The sequence below is a fragment of the Halictus rubicundus genome, unplaced genomic scaffold (assembly GCF_050948215.1).
Source record: "Halictus rubicundus isolate RS-2024b unplaced genomic scaffold, iyHalRubi1_principal scaffold0022, whole genome shotgun sequence".
Lineage (NCBI taxonomy): Eukaryota > Metazoa > Arthropoda > Insecta > Hymenoptera > Halictidae > Halictus > Halictus rubicundus.
Genome location: NW_027488563.1, coordinates 2,173,002 through 2,190,427, shown reverse-complemented (window position 1 = coordinate 2,190,427; position 17,426 = coordinate 2,173,002). Strand labels below are relative to the sequence as shown.

Here is a 17,426-nt window from a genome sequence, read left to right as displayed (position 1 = left end):
ACGTCCGCGAGCAGCGAGGCCTCGTTGGGATCGTCCACGAAAGAGGATCGAGCGATCCTGAGCCAACGACAAAGGAGAAATCGTACCAGAGCGCCACAGGACCAGCGCCAGGAACGAGACGACGAGCAAGAGCACGAGGAGGAGCAGGCTGGCTAGCACCAGCAACAGCAGCAACGAGTGCGCAGGCACCACCACTGCCGGCAGCAGGAGTAGCCTAGCAGCCCTACTAGGAGCTCCGAGACTTCCCAAACCACGTTGACGTCCCCGAGGACCGCCGGTTCCAAGAGGAATTACCAGCTGGAAACTGCTGAAAACGCACATCGCGCAGACCAAGTCCGGGGAAAATGCGACGACCGGGCCCTGGAATGCTGGCAGGGAGTCCAGCACGTTCCTGAGTAGCCAGCGAAACGAGCTAAAACATCTAAGTAACGCGGCGCTGGCCTCCTTGCTCCGAGGATACACATTAACAGGTGATCAGCTGGCCCATCTTGGCTACCCGGTCGAGTGTAGCTATTACCCTGGCTACGCTGCGGTTGTCAACCATCACCAACATCCCCTGGGCTACCGGGCACGCAGCTACCATCACCTGGATGTCAACACCCGCGAATTTGTGCCTGGCAGCGGAACCACCTCCATAGTGGAGAGCGAGGTCGACAGCGGGAACTATAGTGGAAGCTCCGTCGACAGCTCTGACCTAGAGCAGGAGAGCGCTTCAGATAGCGATAAGAGCTCGGATATCGGCGATTCCTCTTCCTCGTCGCCGTCGACGCACTCATCCTCGTATTCGTCCTCATGCTCCTCGTCCGGCTACGGCTACCACCAGTATTAGGAAAGGTCGAGGAGCTATTGAACCCCCGAATCGTATAAACTTGTCGTCGAAGAGAGGCAGTGCGCAAGGTGCCTCAAAAATTTCTACGTCAACCGGCACGATGGCGAATACCTGCAGGAGGATCGGTGCGTATACCATTGGGGAAAGTTCCGGAGCGGAATTGTGAACGGGCTGCAAAGGAACGCCTGGGAGTGTTGCCAGGACCGGAACAGTTCCAGAGCATGCACCAACGCCAGAATGCACGTTTGGACGGGCCTATCTCCAGGATACAATTGACCGCTGGAGGGGTACGTGTGTACTCAACCTGCCGGGATCGTGCCCTCCGATGGAAACTACGGTGTCTTCGCTCTGGACTGCGAGATGTGCTTCACGCGGCGCGGACTCGAGCTGGCTGAGGTAACTGTGGTCGATATGGATGGAAATGTGGTCTATGACACGCTGGTCAGGCCCGATGCAGAGATTATCGACCAAAATACCAGGTTCAGTGGGATCACGGCGAAGGATCTCTCGAGGGCATCGAAACGTCTCAGGGGCATGCAAATGGACCTCATCAGCTTCGTCCACGCTGAGACGATCCTGATCGGTCACGCCCTGGATTATGATCTCAGAGCCCTCAGAATCCTTCACTCTACTGTGATCGACACATGAGTGGCGTTCCCTCACTTCCTCGGCTACCCGTTCCGCTGCAGCCTGAAGACACTCGCGAGGACGGTGCTGCGACGAGAGATACAGACAATGGAACACGACTCCGTCGGGGACGCCAGGATTGCCATCGATTTAATGTTGAGGACAGTGCAGCATGACTTCTCGTAAAACCTACGGGAGCATAGACACTATAGAGATAATGAGTGAGAGAGAGAGAGAGAGAGAGAGAGAGAGAGAGAGAGAGAGAGAGAGAGAGAGAGAGAGAGTGAAAGAGAGAGAGAGAGAGAGAGAGAGAGAGAGAGAGAGAGAGAGAGAGAGAGAGAGAGAATGTGTGTGTGAGGACCCTAATTGCGACTACCATCGACGCGATCTCGAGGTGTCTTGATGCACCGCGTTAGTCCTCTCGTTAGCGCCCAACCTCCTCTACTACGGTATCCGTTAGTCTTCTCCTTCGACTATTTCTTTTATCCACGTCTCGCACGACCCCGTTTTCTCTCTCCGTCGTTCGTCGATTGTTTCCGACGCAGACACTAAAATGGCGCTAACGAGAACACACGAGGGACGCAACATGCGTACAACTCTCTTCCGACGGTGTTCAGTTCCAAGTGAAGTCTGTGGTACGTTACATATACCGAAAAAAAGAAACTAAATACAGTCCCAATCTCCGCCTCTTCGGGAACGCACGCACTTCGTCGCTCGCACACAGATCAACTCTAAACACGTTATTCATGCGCTCAGTCTCGCGTACCGTTTGTTCTGCTCGCGCGTCGCCATCATCACCGTCATCACCATAAAAAAAAAACTTCTCGCTATATCATCGCGTACACAGCAACCGAGAACAGGAGATCTCCACGGCTCTCGAATCGATTCTCGAAATTTCACTTTTAGCTCTCACAGTTTTCGATTTCTTTTCTTCATTTTTTATCTGCAAAACGAGTAGGTAGTCTATACCGGTTCTAACTCAATAGGCGAGGGGGTTATTCTCTTGCGGGGCGATCGCGGTTTCTAACTCAATGGGCGAGGGGGTCATTCTCTTGCGGGGCTATTGGAGGGATCGCTCCGCCGCCGCCGAGGTATCGCTTGCGGTTTCTGTTACCGGGATGGCGTTTCTTATCGCTGCATCAGGATTTCGGATTTCCGCTGAAGTATTTCATTATCGTTGCAGCCGTATTCTGCAATGTGATTTGACCTTGAAGGTTGCGATATATTTCGCTGGGAGATAGAGAGAGAGAGGTTGTTTCACTCTCTCTCTCTCTCTCTCTCTCGCTCTTCCGTCTTCTTGCCGCGCGGCCATTTATTCGCTCTTGCTGCGCGGCCACTTTTTATTATATTTCGCGGGAGATAGAGAGAGGTTGTTTCTCTCTCTCACTCTTGTCGGGCGACCATTTATTCGCTCTTGCCGCGCGGCCATTTTTTTATTATATTTCGCGGGAGATAGAGAGGCTGTTTCTCTCTCGCTCTCGCGGTTTCATGTCGCGAGATCGTTGCATTTTGGCGAGACGGCGTCTTTTCTCATAGAACCGTATACTTTTACCAGTTGCGATCGCATCAACGGTTTTTTCATTATCGCGTTTACACCTCGTATTCGTGAAATAAGAATTCTCTTGGGCGAGTCGCCATGCAGTTTTTCGTTATCGCGTCTACATCTCGTATTCATTATCACGTCAAGGGTTTTTTAGTCCACATCCTTCGGTAAATTGTATCGCTCGAGACACGTTTAAATAGGAGGCGGTTCGCCGCTATGCACATTTCAAGCTGTGTTTTCAGTGAAAATACATAGCAGTAGTAGAAAATGTTTGTAACAATCGCAAAACGACGATGTGCCATAGTTGATGAGAGCCGGCCGCTGAAGGAGGTGGCTGCAGGATTGGTGAGTGCGCTGTTTTGTATCAAAGTGCATCGTTTTTTTTCTCCAGATCGCCCTTATCATATTATACTACATTATATACTATACTATACTATTGTATACATATTTTAATATTTTATTCAAACTGCATATATTGTAAACTATTTACAATGAACAGTGCATAGTTCCTATTTCCAATCTTCAATCGTTTCCCTGTAACACGCGTATATTATTATTTGTAACACGCGTACATAATTATTCGATTTATTTTTACCTTCGACGATCGGGGCCTAGCGATGTCCGCGCACGTCTACGCCGCGAGCTGGGCGACGGTTTTGCGATCGAAGCGGGATCGACTCCTATTGGAACGTTGCTGCAATCTAGCCCGCAAACCCGTCGACAGAATCTCAACCAGGTGCGATGCTCCGTCATGGGATCGTCGCCCTGTTCCCATAGATACAGTCCTATGCCACAGTCGAAACATTCGACGCGATCCGTTTCGTTCGAGCAGTACAATTCTGCGGTCGCGAGATCTTCCGGTTTGACGATGTGAGAAAACTGCCAGTTTTGAAAACTTTTTAGTGTATCGCGTTCGAGGCGGTAGTTGGGAGAATCAATTTTTTCTTTGCATATTTCTCTAATCATGTTGCTGGAAACAAAAAAGTTTACGTAAGAATCAACTGCAAAGAAGTGCTTATAAGAGTATTTCGTACGATACCTGTTTCTTAGAATTGATCAGCCATGCGCGAAATGTTCGAACTTCGTTTATACAGCAATGATACGTTTTTCCGACAGCGTTTTTTCAACGATGAAGCCGACAGGATGCGTCGTCGTAATTAATTTGGTACACGGGATCGTGAATCAGGTTATCATACTTTGGACAGCCAAAAGTTTCCAAATTTATCGATGGTTCATCTAAATACACAAACAAATCCGCCCGTGTCAATGATGCGATTCATCTAAATACAAATTCTAAAAGGTTACTACACTTACCGCGCGTTAGAAGGATGCGGCAAAACCGTCGAGAACAAAAGACTAGCGATGCGCTTCGTATGTGACGTGTTTGTGAAGTAACTTGTCGCGAAACTACCGAGGTTAATTTATAAGAATGCGAGAGAGATGAAACGACGTTCCCCCCCTCGCAAAAATGTGGTTCTTCTCATGAAACTTGCGACGATATTTTATAAGAATGCGGGAGAGAGAGAGATGAAACGACGTCTCCCTCCCCCCTCTTGCGAGGGGAATGTGGTTCAGGATGCGCGATAAGCATATCGCATAGTCGGGATAAAGAAAAACGTCGAATTAGAAATGTGGGATTGGATATTAATAAAATTTGGCGTAACGATTATGCGTATTTAAAAATTTATTTCAAAAGCTGTATCCTTACATTAAAAATAACATAAAAATAAGAGTGGAAATACGATTAAAGTATAGCGGTTTTCGATATCCATGAGTTATGCGACGCGTCCAGACCTAGCCATTTAACATATACAGGGTGGCCCACATAACTCTGAACAGCTCAATATCTCGAAAACTATGCCATCGATTTTAAAGTTCTTAGCCTTAAATTGCATGGAACTGAAGGGCCTTTCTGACTACATAAACGTGAAGTGGCCTCCCTTCCCCTTTAACGGGGGAGGGGAGGTACCTTTGTAATTTTAAATGGAACCCCCTATAAAATGTTACATATTTAGATTCTACCGGAAAAAACAAGTCAATTTTGTCTGAAACATTTTTTTGTCAGATACTTCCATGATGAGATATAACAGTTTGAAGTTTCGAGTTGTAGGTACTTGAAGCGCTCGGAAATAGCGTTATGGAATTATACGCGCTTGAGTCCTTTGCTTATTCATGAAGAAACACAAACAATAATATTTACAATTCTTGAGTTTGACTCACTTATCTATGAAAACGTTTTCAGTTTAGAGCTGTTATTCAAGCAGTGACATTGTGATTATGGCTACTTTTGACACAGAAGTGAATATGTTATTAACGTTAGGTGAATGACAAAAAAATTATCGGCGTGCAGCAGTGATGTTTTTTGAACGTTATGGGAACGTTATTATTACGCTAACGAAAAAGAAAGAATATCATCTGACAATCTGTGCAGTGAAACAATTCGTCATTATTTCAAAAGTTGTTAACTAGAACATTTCCGAGTCCCTCGTGGTAATAGATGGGGAATACCTTGTTAAGGAATTTAAACGTTATAACAAACAATTTATTACAATGCTAACAAACCTATTCCCACCTCATGCGCGCCTGTAGGCCCAACTAGACCCAACTACGCAAACATAGTAATGATTTCGTCGGACGGTGATAATAAGGTAATTAAAAAACACGTCGCAAAAACTAATTTTTACGCTCGCCTCATCTGACTTTGCTCGTCATAAAATTGATGGACTACAAATCTGACATTTCTAACGGTTCACATACATGCAAGGGTACATGGGGTGCGTCATTACTGCCAAGTGGGAAATTCTAGTTATGTCTCCCGCGGCGAACTTCTGTCACGAAGAAAAGCGCGATCCGAAATATTATTTTCGGGTAAGAGACGAGGGTCGCTGTGGGGACAGGTACAACCTGGCCTTGAAATAATTTTAATTTCGCCACTTTGGAAGTGTCACCGTTTTTTTAATAGCTCGGGTGTAGCATTTTTACATTCGTCGAAGAGGTCGGGGTCTACAAATTACTTTACAGTAAACAGATGTTGTCCGACTGTGCCGACTTCCAGCTCAATAGTAATAATCTGTCATAAACCGCTCCATACAGAGCAGCGCCGGGGGACGGTACCTAAATAAACGAGCATCAGGTTGTCATCTTGGAGATACACTCCGTATACGTTGTCGGAATTTTTCGTTGGGCCGGTAAAAAATTTATGTAAGTATTCGCGCGCCAAAGGTCCGAGATTCTCGGACAGATGTTCGCTTTCCTCCCGATGAGTTTCCGGATTCTCAAAAATATTACGTATCGACAATTCCAAAGATACCGCGGTCGTTGCGGGCGATTCAAAGATATGCTGCTGCTGCTGCTGCTGCTGCTGTACCATTGATTCATCTTCATTTTCGTTAACATCTTCATTATGATCACCATCATCATCATCATCCTCATCGAAAAAACTAATTTTTTCTTCGGATGTCTCGTTGGTAGCGGCGTTAAATCGGCTTCGTCGCTCGTTCTCTTCTTCTTCCCATTCTTTCCCTTCTTCTTATTTAATTCTCGTCCACGTTTTTTTGCAGTTGCAGGTGTTTCCTTGATACTCGGGAGCGCATCATCGTTTGATTCTGTAGTAGTATTTTGTACTAGCTATTTCAACGGTTCAACGATCGGCTGTAAAGTCGTTTGCAAATTCGTCTCGGTCGCCATTTTTCCAAGTTTCAACGCTCGATACTTTTGTAGGAATTGTTTTGATGGAAGCCAAGCGGTCAGGTATTGCAGTGAAGTTTATTATTGCAGTAACGTTTATTGGACCGGTATAAATGTTCCTCTAGACGCTCAACCGCGCGTTCTCTCTCTCTCTCTCTCTCTCTCTCGCTCTCTCTCTCGCTGTATAACTCCGCACTCTCGCAACTCTCTCGCTTCGTCAAAACTCAGATAATAACTCCTAAACGCTGCACGACACTTCTCTCTCTGTTTCGCTCTCAAACTCTGACTCTTTAACTCTAACCCGCGACCGCGACCTACCTCGCATATATAGGCCGATCGTCCTTATACACACACTCGAATCGAATCACCTACATCGCTCGCGGTCGTCGCACCTTCCTTTCTATCTCTCTCACACACTCATGCTCTCTCTCTCTCACACACATTCATTCGTACGCGCTCGCTCGGGCATTCACCTGTCGCCGTGTTTGTGTTTTTCGGCCATCCGCGGACGACCTGCTCGACCAAAACGCTGGTCGTTTTTGCGTTTTCGCCGACCTAACCTTCGATTACCGCCAACGGCTCCGTCTCCTACACTTTTTACGTATAATATCGCCGACCTTTGCTATTTCTTTCGCGATCGAAGAACCTCGATTCTCGTTCCCACCATCCTTCGACGACGACGAGGACGAGGGCGACAAGGACATATCTTAGGTATTAGTACAAATGCTTAGGTATTCTCGCGTATGACTGACCCAAGTAGAAGCAATCGACGCGAGAATGTCTACCCATCGCGAAATACTCTCTCGTTATATCCTGTTCGTCGCACGCCACGTCGTCGAAGATGAATATCGAATCGGGCAGCACCTCCGCGGGAGGGATTACATCGGCGTTGTCGCCGAAAGCGAAGTAGCCAACGTCCTCCGCCACGGATGAGAACAGTTTGTCCAAGTATCGATACTTTGGCTGACTCAGCGATTTCGAGTACACGTAAACATTCGCGTAGCCCGTTCGCGCTATCCAGCAGGCTGATCATAACGTTCGTTTTACCGCATCCCGACGGACCGCTTATCACGCAACGTACGTTGCGTGGTAACAACGAGCCGTGTTTCCTCATCGTCTCGTCGTCGTCGTCGGCAAGCTCAACACGAATATTCAAAGATTGTCTCACGAAACGCATACTCCGATCAATTTGATGGAGTATTTATAGTATTTATAGGAGAGCTCGAACGCCTTCGCTATCAGTCGTTGCTCGTGTTCCCCTTCCTCCCTCCCGCCGAAAAAATCTATTTTTAGAGATAGGGCTGAAAAAATAGTCTATGCGCGCGAAACGTCGGACGTGTACTACTACGGGCAAGAGACTCTTCAACAGAGCTGTAGACGCGTTGCCGGTCGAATTGCACATCCCCGGTTATCAATTCTGCGGTCCTGGTACGAAACTGTGCAAGCGATTAGCCCGCGGCAATCGGGAAATCAATTCTTTGGACGCGGCCTGTCGCGAACACGACGTAGCGTTTTCGCGGCACAAAGATCTCGACGATCGTCACGCGGCCAACAACGTTTTGGCGGATTGCGCGCTACACCGCATAACGGCCAAAGACGCGAGGTTCGGAGAAAAAGTCGCCGCGGCCGCCGTGTTGACCGCCATGAAAGCTAAAACGAAATTAGGTATTGGTCTGGGGGGACAGCGGAGACGAGGGCAAGAGAAGAAGAAGAAGAAAACGCGAATTCTCCCGATCGCCAAACGCGGTGGTTTTCTGCAGCTGCTGTGGCCTGCTTTGTCAGTTATAGGAGCATTGACGGGTGTCGCCACGGGGGTAGCCAAAGCGATAAACGCCACGAAAACCGTGAAGAAACAATTGGTGGAAGCCGAGCGGCACAATCGCGCCATGGAGGGTCGTGGGATGCGTCTCGCGCCGTACAAACATGGGAGAGCCCTGAGGGGAGCTAAGAAAAAAAACTCCAAGAAAGACGACGCCACAACGACGGATATGGAAATAACTACCACCTGTAAAGCATTGCCACATTTTCGCGGAGTTTTTATGCGCGACAATTTACCGACGCGACCGTGGATAAACGAGCGAGATATCGTCAATCTGGACGATAGTCGGGAACGCATTGGGTCGCATACGTGAAAGGCGGCTCGCGCGTCGACTACTTCGATTGTTTCGGAAATCTTCGCCCGCCGATCGAGTTGATTAGTTACTTCGGATCGAACGCGACGACGATCTCGTATAATCATGAACGTTTTCAGAACTACGGTGAAAGCCAGTGCGGGCAATTGTGCGTGAAATTTCTTCGAGAAACTTAAATTTCCCGAAATGCTCTCTCCGCCACATCCGATGGATGGGAAAAAGTCGTTCACGTTCAAGTTGTCGGGAAGAAGCAGCTCATTGTCGTCCGAGTACTTTCCCCCCATAGATCTGAGCAACGGCGAGTACGATCTGGGATTGCTCAACTTGCAAACTTATTACACGATACCGAACATCAGCGCCAACATCGGGAACAATCGATTCTACTTCGGCGAAAAGGACGAGGAGATGATCATCCCCGACGGTTCGTACGAATTGGAGGCGATCAACGAGTACCTGAGACGCGAGATACGCGCGCGATATCCTCCTCCCAAAAATGCTGACGAATTGTCCCCCTCCCCCGATAACGAATATCCGCTGGTACTACCGGCGAACAACAACACCATGAAAAGCGAAATCGTTAGCAGGTATCGAGTAAACTTCTCGAAGCCCAACAACGTAGGATCCATCTTGGGACTTTCCACGAACCGCGTTCTATCGCCGAACGCGTGGCACAAGTCGGACGCGCCCGTGAACATGGTCAACGTGAATATCATTCGAGTGAAATGCAACGTAACCACCGGATCGTACGACAATGGCAAACTCGTTCACACGATACACGAGTTCGCGCCTCAAGTACCGCCGGGGTATAAATTATCGGAAACGCCCGCGCGTTTCATTTACCTTCCGATCGTCGCGCGAGTAATCGATGATTTAACGATTCGCATAGTTGACCAATCCGGACGTTTGATCGATTTTCGAGGCGAAGAAATCACGGTGCGACTACACGTTCGACGGGGCAATGCTAATTCATAACAATACGGCATTTCACACGTTGAACGAGGACGGCAGCGCGACGATTCGTGGGAAACTAACCGTGGAAGAAAACGCGTCGATTCGCAAGAAATTAACCGCGGAAAACGTGCGGTATCTACGATCTTTGGGATTCGTCGTTAAACAGTGAGTGAGTGAGACAGAGAGAGAGAAAGAAAGAACCATGTTCGACGCCATTTTGAACATCTCCAAAGCAACGATAACTCGAAGCCAACGACCACGGCCACGGCGGCGATAAATTTCAATTTTTGCGTACCTATGAGGATGTTATTGGGCTTCTGCGAAGACTACAAACGCGTTGTAATAAACGCCCGACACGAGTTGATTCTGATACGCTCGCGTACCGAAGCGAACGCGTTGCACGGCTCTTCCAACAACGCGAAGCCCGTTCTAGATCTGCACAAAATTCAATAGCGAATGCCACAAGTCACACTGGACGAAATACATAAACTGTCGATGTTACGTATTTTAGACAGCGGCAGACCGATCGGCATAAGCTTTCGATCATGGGATCTGTACGAGTATCCTCTACTGCAGGCAACCAGGAAACATACATGGGCGATAAAAACAGCTCCGCAAATGGAAAAGCCGCGATACGTGATATTCGCTTTGCAAACCGATCGACGGAACAGCTTAACGAAAAAGGCTACGCGATTCGATCATTGCACGTTAGCCAATATTCGACTTTACTTGAACTCGGAAACCTATCCGTACGACGATTGGAACATCGATTTCGAGAAAGGTAAATACGCGTTGCTCTACGATATGTACGCGAAATTCCAAGAATCGTACTATGGAAACGGCGAAGCGCTACTCGACGTTGCGAATTTCATACAGTACGCCCCGCTCGTCCTTCTCGATTGTTCCCGACAAAACGAAGCGCTTAAAAACGCCACGATCGATGTGCGAATCGAATTCGAATGTCGAGTTGATGTCCCTCCATCAACGACCGCCTACTGCTTGATAATACATGACAGCATCATGGAGTACAACCTATTGACGAATATCGTTCGAAAAATCATCTGAAACTACTTATATAAAATAATGTATTTTTATCGAATAAAAATAATTGTGAAACATATGAAAAAGCCAATAATTGTAGGAGGCAGACGCGGAAAGGAGAGTTCGCGACCACGGAGGACACATAAACAGGCATAAAAACGCCCAAACGAGGCCGCCGAACTCTCCTGCGAGCATGTGTGCGCGCGTCTGCGTGAGCGGCGACGGTGTTGTGACCGCCCGGACAACAAACGGTAGCGACCGCGAGAACGAGCGGCGGACGTTAGGCCATTTACCCTAACTTCCGAATCACGTAGGAAAAGATCGAGAACGTTCGATGAAGGCGCGAATAAAAGGACGCGTCCGCGTGGCGACGGGGGGTCGCGAAAGAACGAGCACACGGTTTAGACGAACGATACGATACGACACGATCCGATACGACTTAATCACGATAACGACAAACGGCTACGAACACGGAATACGAATACGGAACACGGATTAGATCTTCTTGTATATTATTTCGGCGCGCGAACTATTTGGTGTAATCATCTCGTTGTCTTGTATTTATCGACCTACTCTTCTGACAATAAAGTGGTTAATTAAAAATACTGCTCTTACATAATTTATTGCCGAAAAAAATGTTGTACAGAAAAAACATCACACACACACGCGCGTGCGCGCGCGCACGCACACATTATTTTTAAAATTTCCTAATTCTGTCTAAGCGCGTCGATCGCGTCCGCGCTCAAAGCCACCAGTTCGCATTCGATCAACGAACTCTGATCGAAAGATTGGTTCCGGATGTTGACGGTTTGTGCCGCAACAGCAAAATTTACGAATTTTTCCGCGATCATGGGAACCTCGTTCGTGAACCGCGAATACATGTTACGCACGCACAACTCGAGATCGTACAAATTGTGCATAGTTCTTTCCGTCACGAACAAAGATACCGTCGGGCTCGATAATTTCACGAGACGCATTCCACCGAGGTCGACTATACGCAACGTTAAATTGTCGTCAATCTTTCTGTAACTGGACGTTAAATAGTCGTACGGAAAAACGCCTTTTCTCGTTAAAAGATCGAAATCGCTGTCGGAAAGATGTGCAAATTCGCCTCGTACGACATGCAATTTACTCTTGCCCAAATACGACGATAACTTGTCCAGACTAGAATTCAGGAATTTGAACGAATCGATGAATCGAAACTTTATCAACTTCCTGTAATCTCTTTTTATCCCCCCGTCGTTCTCGACGTGAACGTGTTTCGTGAACGAGATGTACCGCTCTTTCGTCAACGGTAACACATCCATCTTCCCCTTAAACGCGTTTGCCAAATCTTTGATGATACAATGTGCGTCGTAACGGGACAAATTGTGAAAAACCACCGGTATCACGTACGAAGATTGATAATTCAAATTACAAACGTTATGCGCCAGACCGCGATACGAGCCCGTGATATGACAATGATCGCGCACTTTTTCGTCGCAGTCGTTGAACGGTTTTTCGCACATGTGACAACGCGTGGCCGTAAGAAAATCTAATTTTTGTGCTTCGGTTAACATCTTCTGTTAAGGCAAGAACCCTAAAATGACTTTATGGTACGGTCGACCATCTGGGAGTTTCAGCAATTTATTCCAAGCATCGAGTTATTGTAATTTCTTTAGCGGACCGGTCTGCAGCCAACATGTGGCACATAGAAATAAAGAGATTTAGAAGGTTGTGAAGGCCATGCCATCGTTTTAGTCTCCCAGGTCCAAGAAACCGTACCATAAAGTCCCAAGGCGAAGGTAACCGGAAATCGGCAACAGCTGTCCTGACCGGCCGGAATTTCCCGTCGTTAGCGGACACCCGCCCACCCGCGAGCGCGAGCGGCCCGGTAACCCCACCAAAGACAACGCGCCTCGGGCGCATTGGAAGGGGCAGCCAATTTTTCGACTCCTCGGAAAATCGGGAACCGTCCCTAAGCCCCCACCCTTGGGCACACAGGAAAGGGGAAACGGGGAGCGGTTTTCGAAGGTGCCAGGGACCGCAGCAAAAATTGGGCAGAAACATAGAGTCCTCCAAGCAGGAAACACAGTCAAGAAACATAGAGTCCTCCAAGCAGGAAACAGTCAAGAAACATAGAGTCCTCCAAGCAGGAAACACAGTCAAGAAACATAGAGTCCTCCAAGCAGGAAACACAGTCAGAATCATAGCATAGATACGCGCATCGTCCAAGTTACGCGGCCGTTATAATAAACTCAGTTTGTGAAACCCAGAAGCTGTGAGTAACCCAGTCAGTCCCACAACAGTGGGTGGTCCTTCGAGTTCAGTCGGCACCAAGTGCAATAACCAAGAAGATCTCGCTTGGTTTAGCGAGCGAGACCTTAACATCTTCATCGGCACGTTTTTATCAATTATCGGCTGTAATTTACAACTTAACTCGTACAACTTTGTCGCGAACCATGCCGAGCATCCCTCTTCTCTGGAACAAACCCGATACTAGGCAAAAACGGCGAAACTCGCGTTCCGTCGCGAGCTCGCAAAACTGACCCGAGTGCGAGCCAATCCGCGACCGACCCCTTACGCAAACCAATCCGCGAAGATACCTAAGCGCGGACCAATCCGCGAGCAACAACGCTTCGCGAACTTTTCGCGAGGCGGCGCGCTCTCCGTAGTCCGCGCTTCTTCAATAAATACCGGGGCGAAACGCGATCAAATCGGAGTTGGCTTGGAGCTGCTCATGGAGGATCATCTCCGAGCTCCTGACCACTCGCAGCCGCGTGTGAACACCCACTCTACGGCTTCTTCCGTGTGTGTGTGTGTGTGTGAGCACGCTGGTATCAGGTGGAACACGTACTACGGAATCGTCCGTGTGCGAGGAAAACCGATACCGCGAGCGAGTCTCGAGTGAGCAGTCGGGCGAGAGCAGTGCGTCTAAGCGCTACTACTCGTCGCGCGCTCCGGCCCTCTCCCCACTACCCGATTCCTGATTCCGTCAATCCTGCGAAATCCACTCGTCGGTCCGCGACCAGGCGTCGCGTCTCATTCGTGTCAGTCCTCGTCTAACCGCAGCCGCGTTCGGAGCTCGTCCTGTTCGAGTGACGACGCCGGTGGCGGAAGCTCGTTCTCTGGGTTCGTCTGGGTGCGAGCAACCCCCACCGCGATCTGACTGGAGACGACGGGTGGGGCGTGCCGTCGGTCCGGATTCGGAGTCGATTCGCGACCACCGTGAGCTCAGCCTAAGCGTAGAACGCCAATTCACTAACATCTCGCTGAGCCGCGGTGGTTTCTGCCGTCCAGCCGCAGATCCGGAATTCCACAGACTCCTCGAATCGGTACAGCGCCTTCATCGCGCTCCGCGTTTCCGTCATAAAGAGCGAGTCCTGTTCGCTCCGCGTTTCCGTATATACAGCCAGTCCCGATCACTTCGCGTTCCGCCGTTTTATCACTCCGCGTTAATAGAATTAAGATAGATTATAAGAATAGGTTAAATTATCATTATAACGTGTAGTCTCCTCGCGCTGCTTACAGCCAGCCGTTTCACCAGAATCCGCCAGCCGGGACACGCCGTCTTGCTCCGGGGTGAACCGCCACCGGAAATAATGTTAATATCGTTTCCATAAAACCGTCTCTGATTATTTCACCTGCTGTCCTCTCCGCCGACCCTGGCGACTGAGCAAATCCAGGAGAGGACAGTACTCACCTTCCTTTCGCGATTAAACGCTCGCGTAAGAAACGCTCTCGTTACACTCACACAAGAAGCATCGAATTGACAATGCACGTAATAACCTATGCTGAACGCATGGTGATATTGATACTGCGTGCGCGCCCCGCGGCTCTGTCCTTCCTGTTTCTCCAGCAGACATTCCAAATCGGCGTAGATGACGAACGGCGCCCGTTCTGTGTACGCGTAGCTGCTAAACCGCAGCCACATATCTTCCGAGGTCGGAAGCTTCAGAGCGCATTCGTTCATTCGTCCGTATGGACGTCTAATCTCTCTTGCGATGGGAAATATTGCATGCATCTGCGAAGGAGGAGGAAAAGAAATATAACATGGTCTTTTTATTGGAAAAGGAAAAAAATGCTCTCAACTTGTAACGGTTGCGTTTCCCTACGCGAGCGTTTAACCGCGAAAGGAAGGTTCGTTCTGTCCTCTCCTGGATTCGCTCAGCGGCCAGGGTCGGCGGGGAGGACAGCAGGTGAAATAACGGAGGCTGTTTATGAAAAAAATAGATTTATTGTAGGAGGCAGACGCGGAAAGGAGAGTTCGCGACCGCGGAGGAACACCTAAACAGGCATAAAAACGCCCAAACGAGGCCGTCGAACTCTCCTGCGATCGAAAGACGCGCGCGAGCATGTGTGTGCGCGTCTGCGTGAGCGTCGACGATGTTGTGACCGCGGCGTAACACAACAAACGGTAGCGACCGCGGGAACGAGCGGCGGGCGTTAGGCCGTTACCCTAACGCCCAAATCATATAAGAAAAGATCGAGAATGTTCGATGAACGGGCGGATAAAAGGACGCGTCCGCGCCGGGACGGGGGACTCACGAAAGAACGATTATACGGTAAAGGCGAACGTCACGATACGATAATTACGATTACGACAAACGGCTACGAACACGGATTACGAACACGGATTACGAATACGGCTTACGGACTAGGTTTTTCTTTTATATTCTTTCGGCGCGCAAAGTAATTGTGTAATTGTCTCGCTGTATTGTGATTATCGTCTACCTATCTGTTAATAAAGTGGTTACTTAAAAATACTGCTCTTACATTATTGCCGGCGGCGGTTCGCCCCGGGTCGAGATGGTGATTCCCGGCTGGCGGGTTCCGGTGCGACGGCTGGCTGTACTAGTTCTTAAATCTAACGTACGCGAGAGTAGCGGCGGAACGCGGAGCGATCGAGGTTCGCTGTTACGGCGGAAACGCGGAGCGATCGGGATTCGCTGTTACGGCGGAAACGCGGAGCGATCGGGACTCGCTATTCTTACGGCGGAAACGCGGAGCGATCAGGACTCGCTATTCGTACGACGGGAACGCGGAGCGATCAGGACTCGCTCTTTTACGGCGGAGACGCGGAGCGATCAGGACTCGCTATTCATACGACGGGAACGCGGAGCGATCAGGACTCGCCATTTTTACGGCGGAAACGCGGAGCGATCAGGACTCGCTATTCGTATGACGGGAACGCGGAGCGATCAGGTTCGCTGTTACGGCGGAAACGCGGAGCGATCAGGACTCGCTATTCGTATGACGGGAACGCGGAGCGATCAGGTTCGCTGTTACGGCGGAAACGCGGAGCGGTCAGGATTCGCTTTCTTACGACGGCAACGCGGAGACGCGGACGGTATCGGCCCACGGCGTTTCTCCGGTTCGGGGGATTCCTGGGGTTCCGGATCTACGGTTGGTCGGTAGGAACCACCGCGGCTCGGCGAGATTCTAGTGAACTGGTGCATCCTCGCTGGCGGCCGAGCGCACGGTGGCCGCGAATCCGCTCCGACTCCGGACCGACGGGACGCCCCACCCGTCGCCCCCAGTCGGATCGCGGTGGGGGTCGCTCGCACCCGGACGTTCCCAGAGAACGAGCTCCCGTCACCAGCGTCGTTGCTCGTACAGGACGAACTCCGAACGCGGCTGCGATCCGACGAGGACTGTCACGCATGCGACGAGACGCCTGGTCGCGGGACGGTGAGCGAATTTCGCAGGATCGGCGGAAAGGAATCGGGAAGGGAGAGAGAGCTGGAGCGCGCGACGAACAGTAGTGCCCAGAGATACTGCTCCCGTCCGTCTGCTCGCTCGAGATTTCCTCGCGGTACTGGTTTCACACGCACACGGAAGAAGCCGTAGTACGCGTTCCACCTAGCACCCAGCGTGTTCGCACACACACACGGAAGAAGCCGTAGTATGCGTGTTCACACGCGGCTGCGAGTGGTCAGGAGCTCGGGATGGTTCCCGGTGAGCAGCTCCCAGCCAACTCCGAGTTAATCGCGGTTTGCTCCGATATTTATGGAGAAAGCGCGGACTACGAAGAGCGCGCCGCCTCGCGAAATGTTCGCGAAGCGGCGGCGTGCTCTGATTGGTTCGCACTCGGGACGGTTGCGGATTGGCTCGCACTTGGGTCCGTTGTGCGAGCTCGTGACGGAACGCGAATTCCGCCGTTTCGTCGCAAACTTACCGGTCGCAAATATACATGCGATGGCTATTCTTGCTAAGCTGCGACGAAACCAATCGCGACAAATTTCTTATGCACGCGTAATGATGGTACGAATCCCCCCCCCCCCCCGTAGAAGCAACAAATTGACGTGCTTGCTCCGTTTTTTCTTGGTCAGATGAAGCGTCCCACACTTCTTGCGCATCCATTCGAACACGTTCACGGAAACATTGTTTACCCGTTCAAATTTTCGAATATCCTTGAACGACATAGGCAGTTGAAATCCTTCGGTTCGAAGCACCGTGCGGTAATGCGGATAGGAAGAGAAACGCTTCGAGTTTTTCTCGATCGGATAGAGACCCGCCACAACTGCCCAAAAGAAATAGGCCTCGTCGTTACTTTTCACGTTGACGATAGCTCTCTTCAGTTGTATCTCTCGAGGTACAGAGACGTTGCCACCGGCTTGCAACGGCTAGAACTTGT

General features: G+C 49.8%; 1 protein-coding gene across 1 annotated transcript; it reads left to right on the top strand.

Annotated features, from left to right (window-relative positions):
- The first annotated feature begins 384 nt into the window (after positions 1-384).
- On the top strand, positions 385-1,691 carry LOC143363117 (putative exonuclease GOR). Its single transcript, XM_076803729.1, has one exon. The coding sequence runs from the start codon at positions 1,190-1,192 to the stop codon at positions 1,475-1,477; it is 288 nt and encodes a 95-aa protein (XP_076659844.1). The 5' UTR covers positions 385-1,189; the 3' UTR covers positions 1,478-1,691.
- The last annotated feature ends 15,735 nt before the right edge of the window (positions 1,692-17,426 follow it).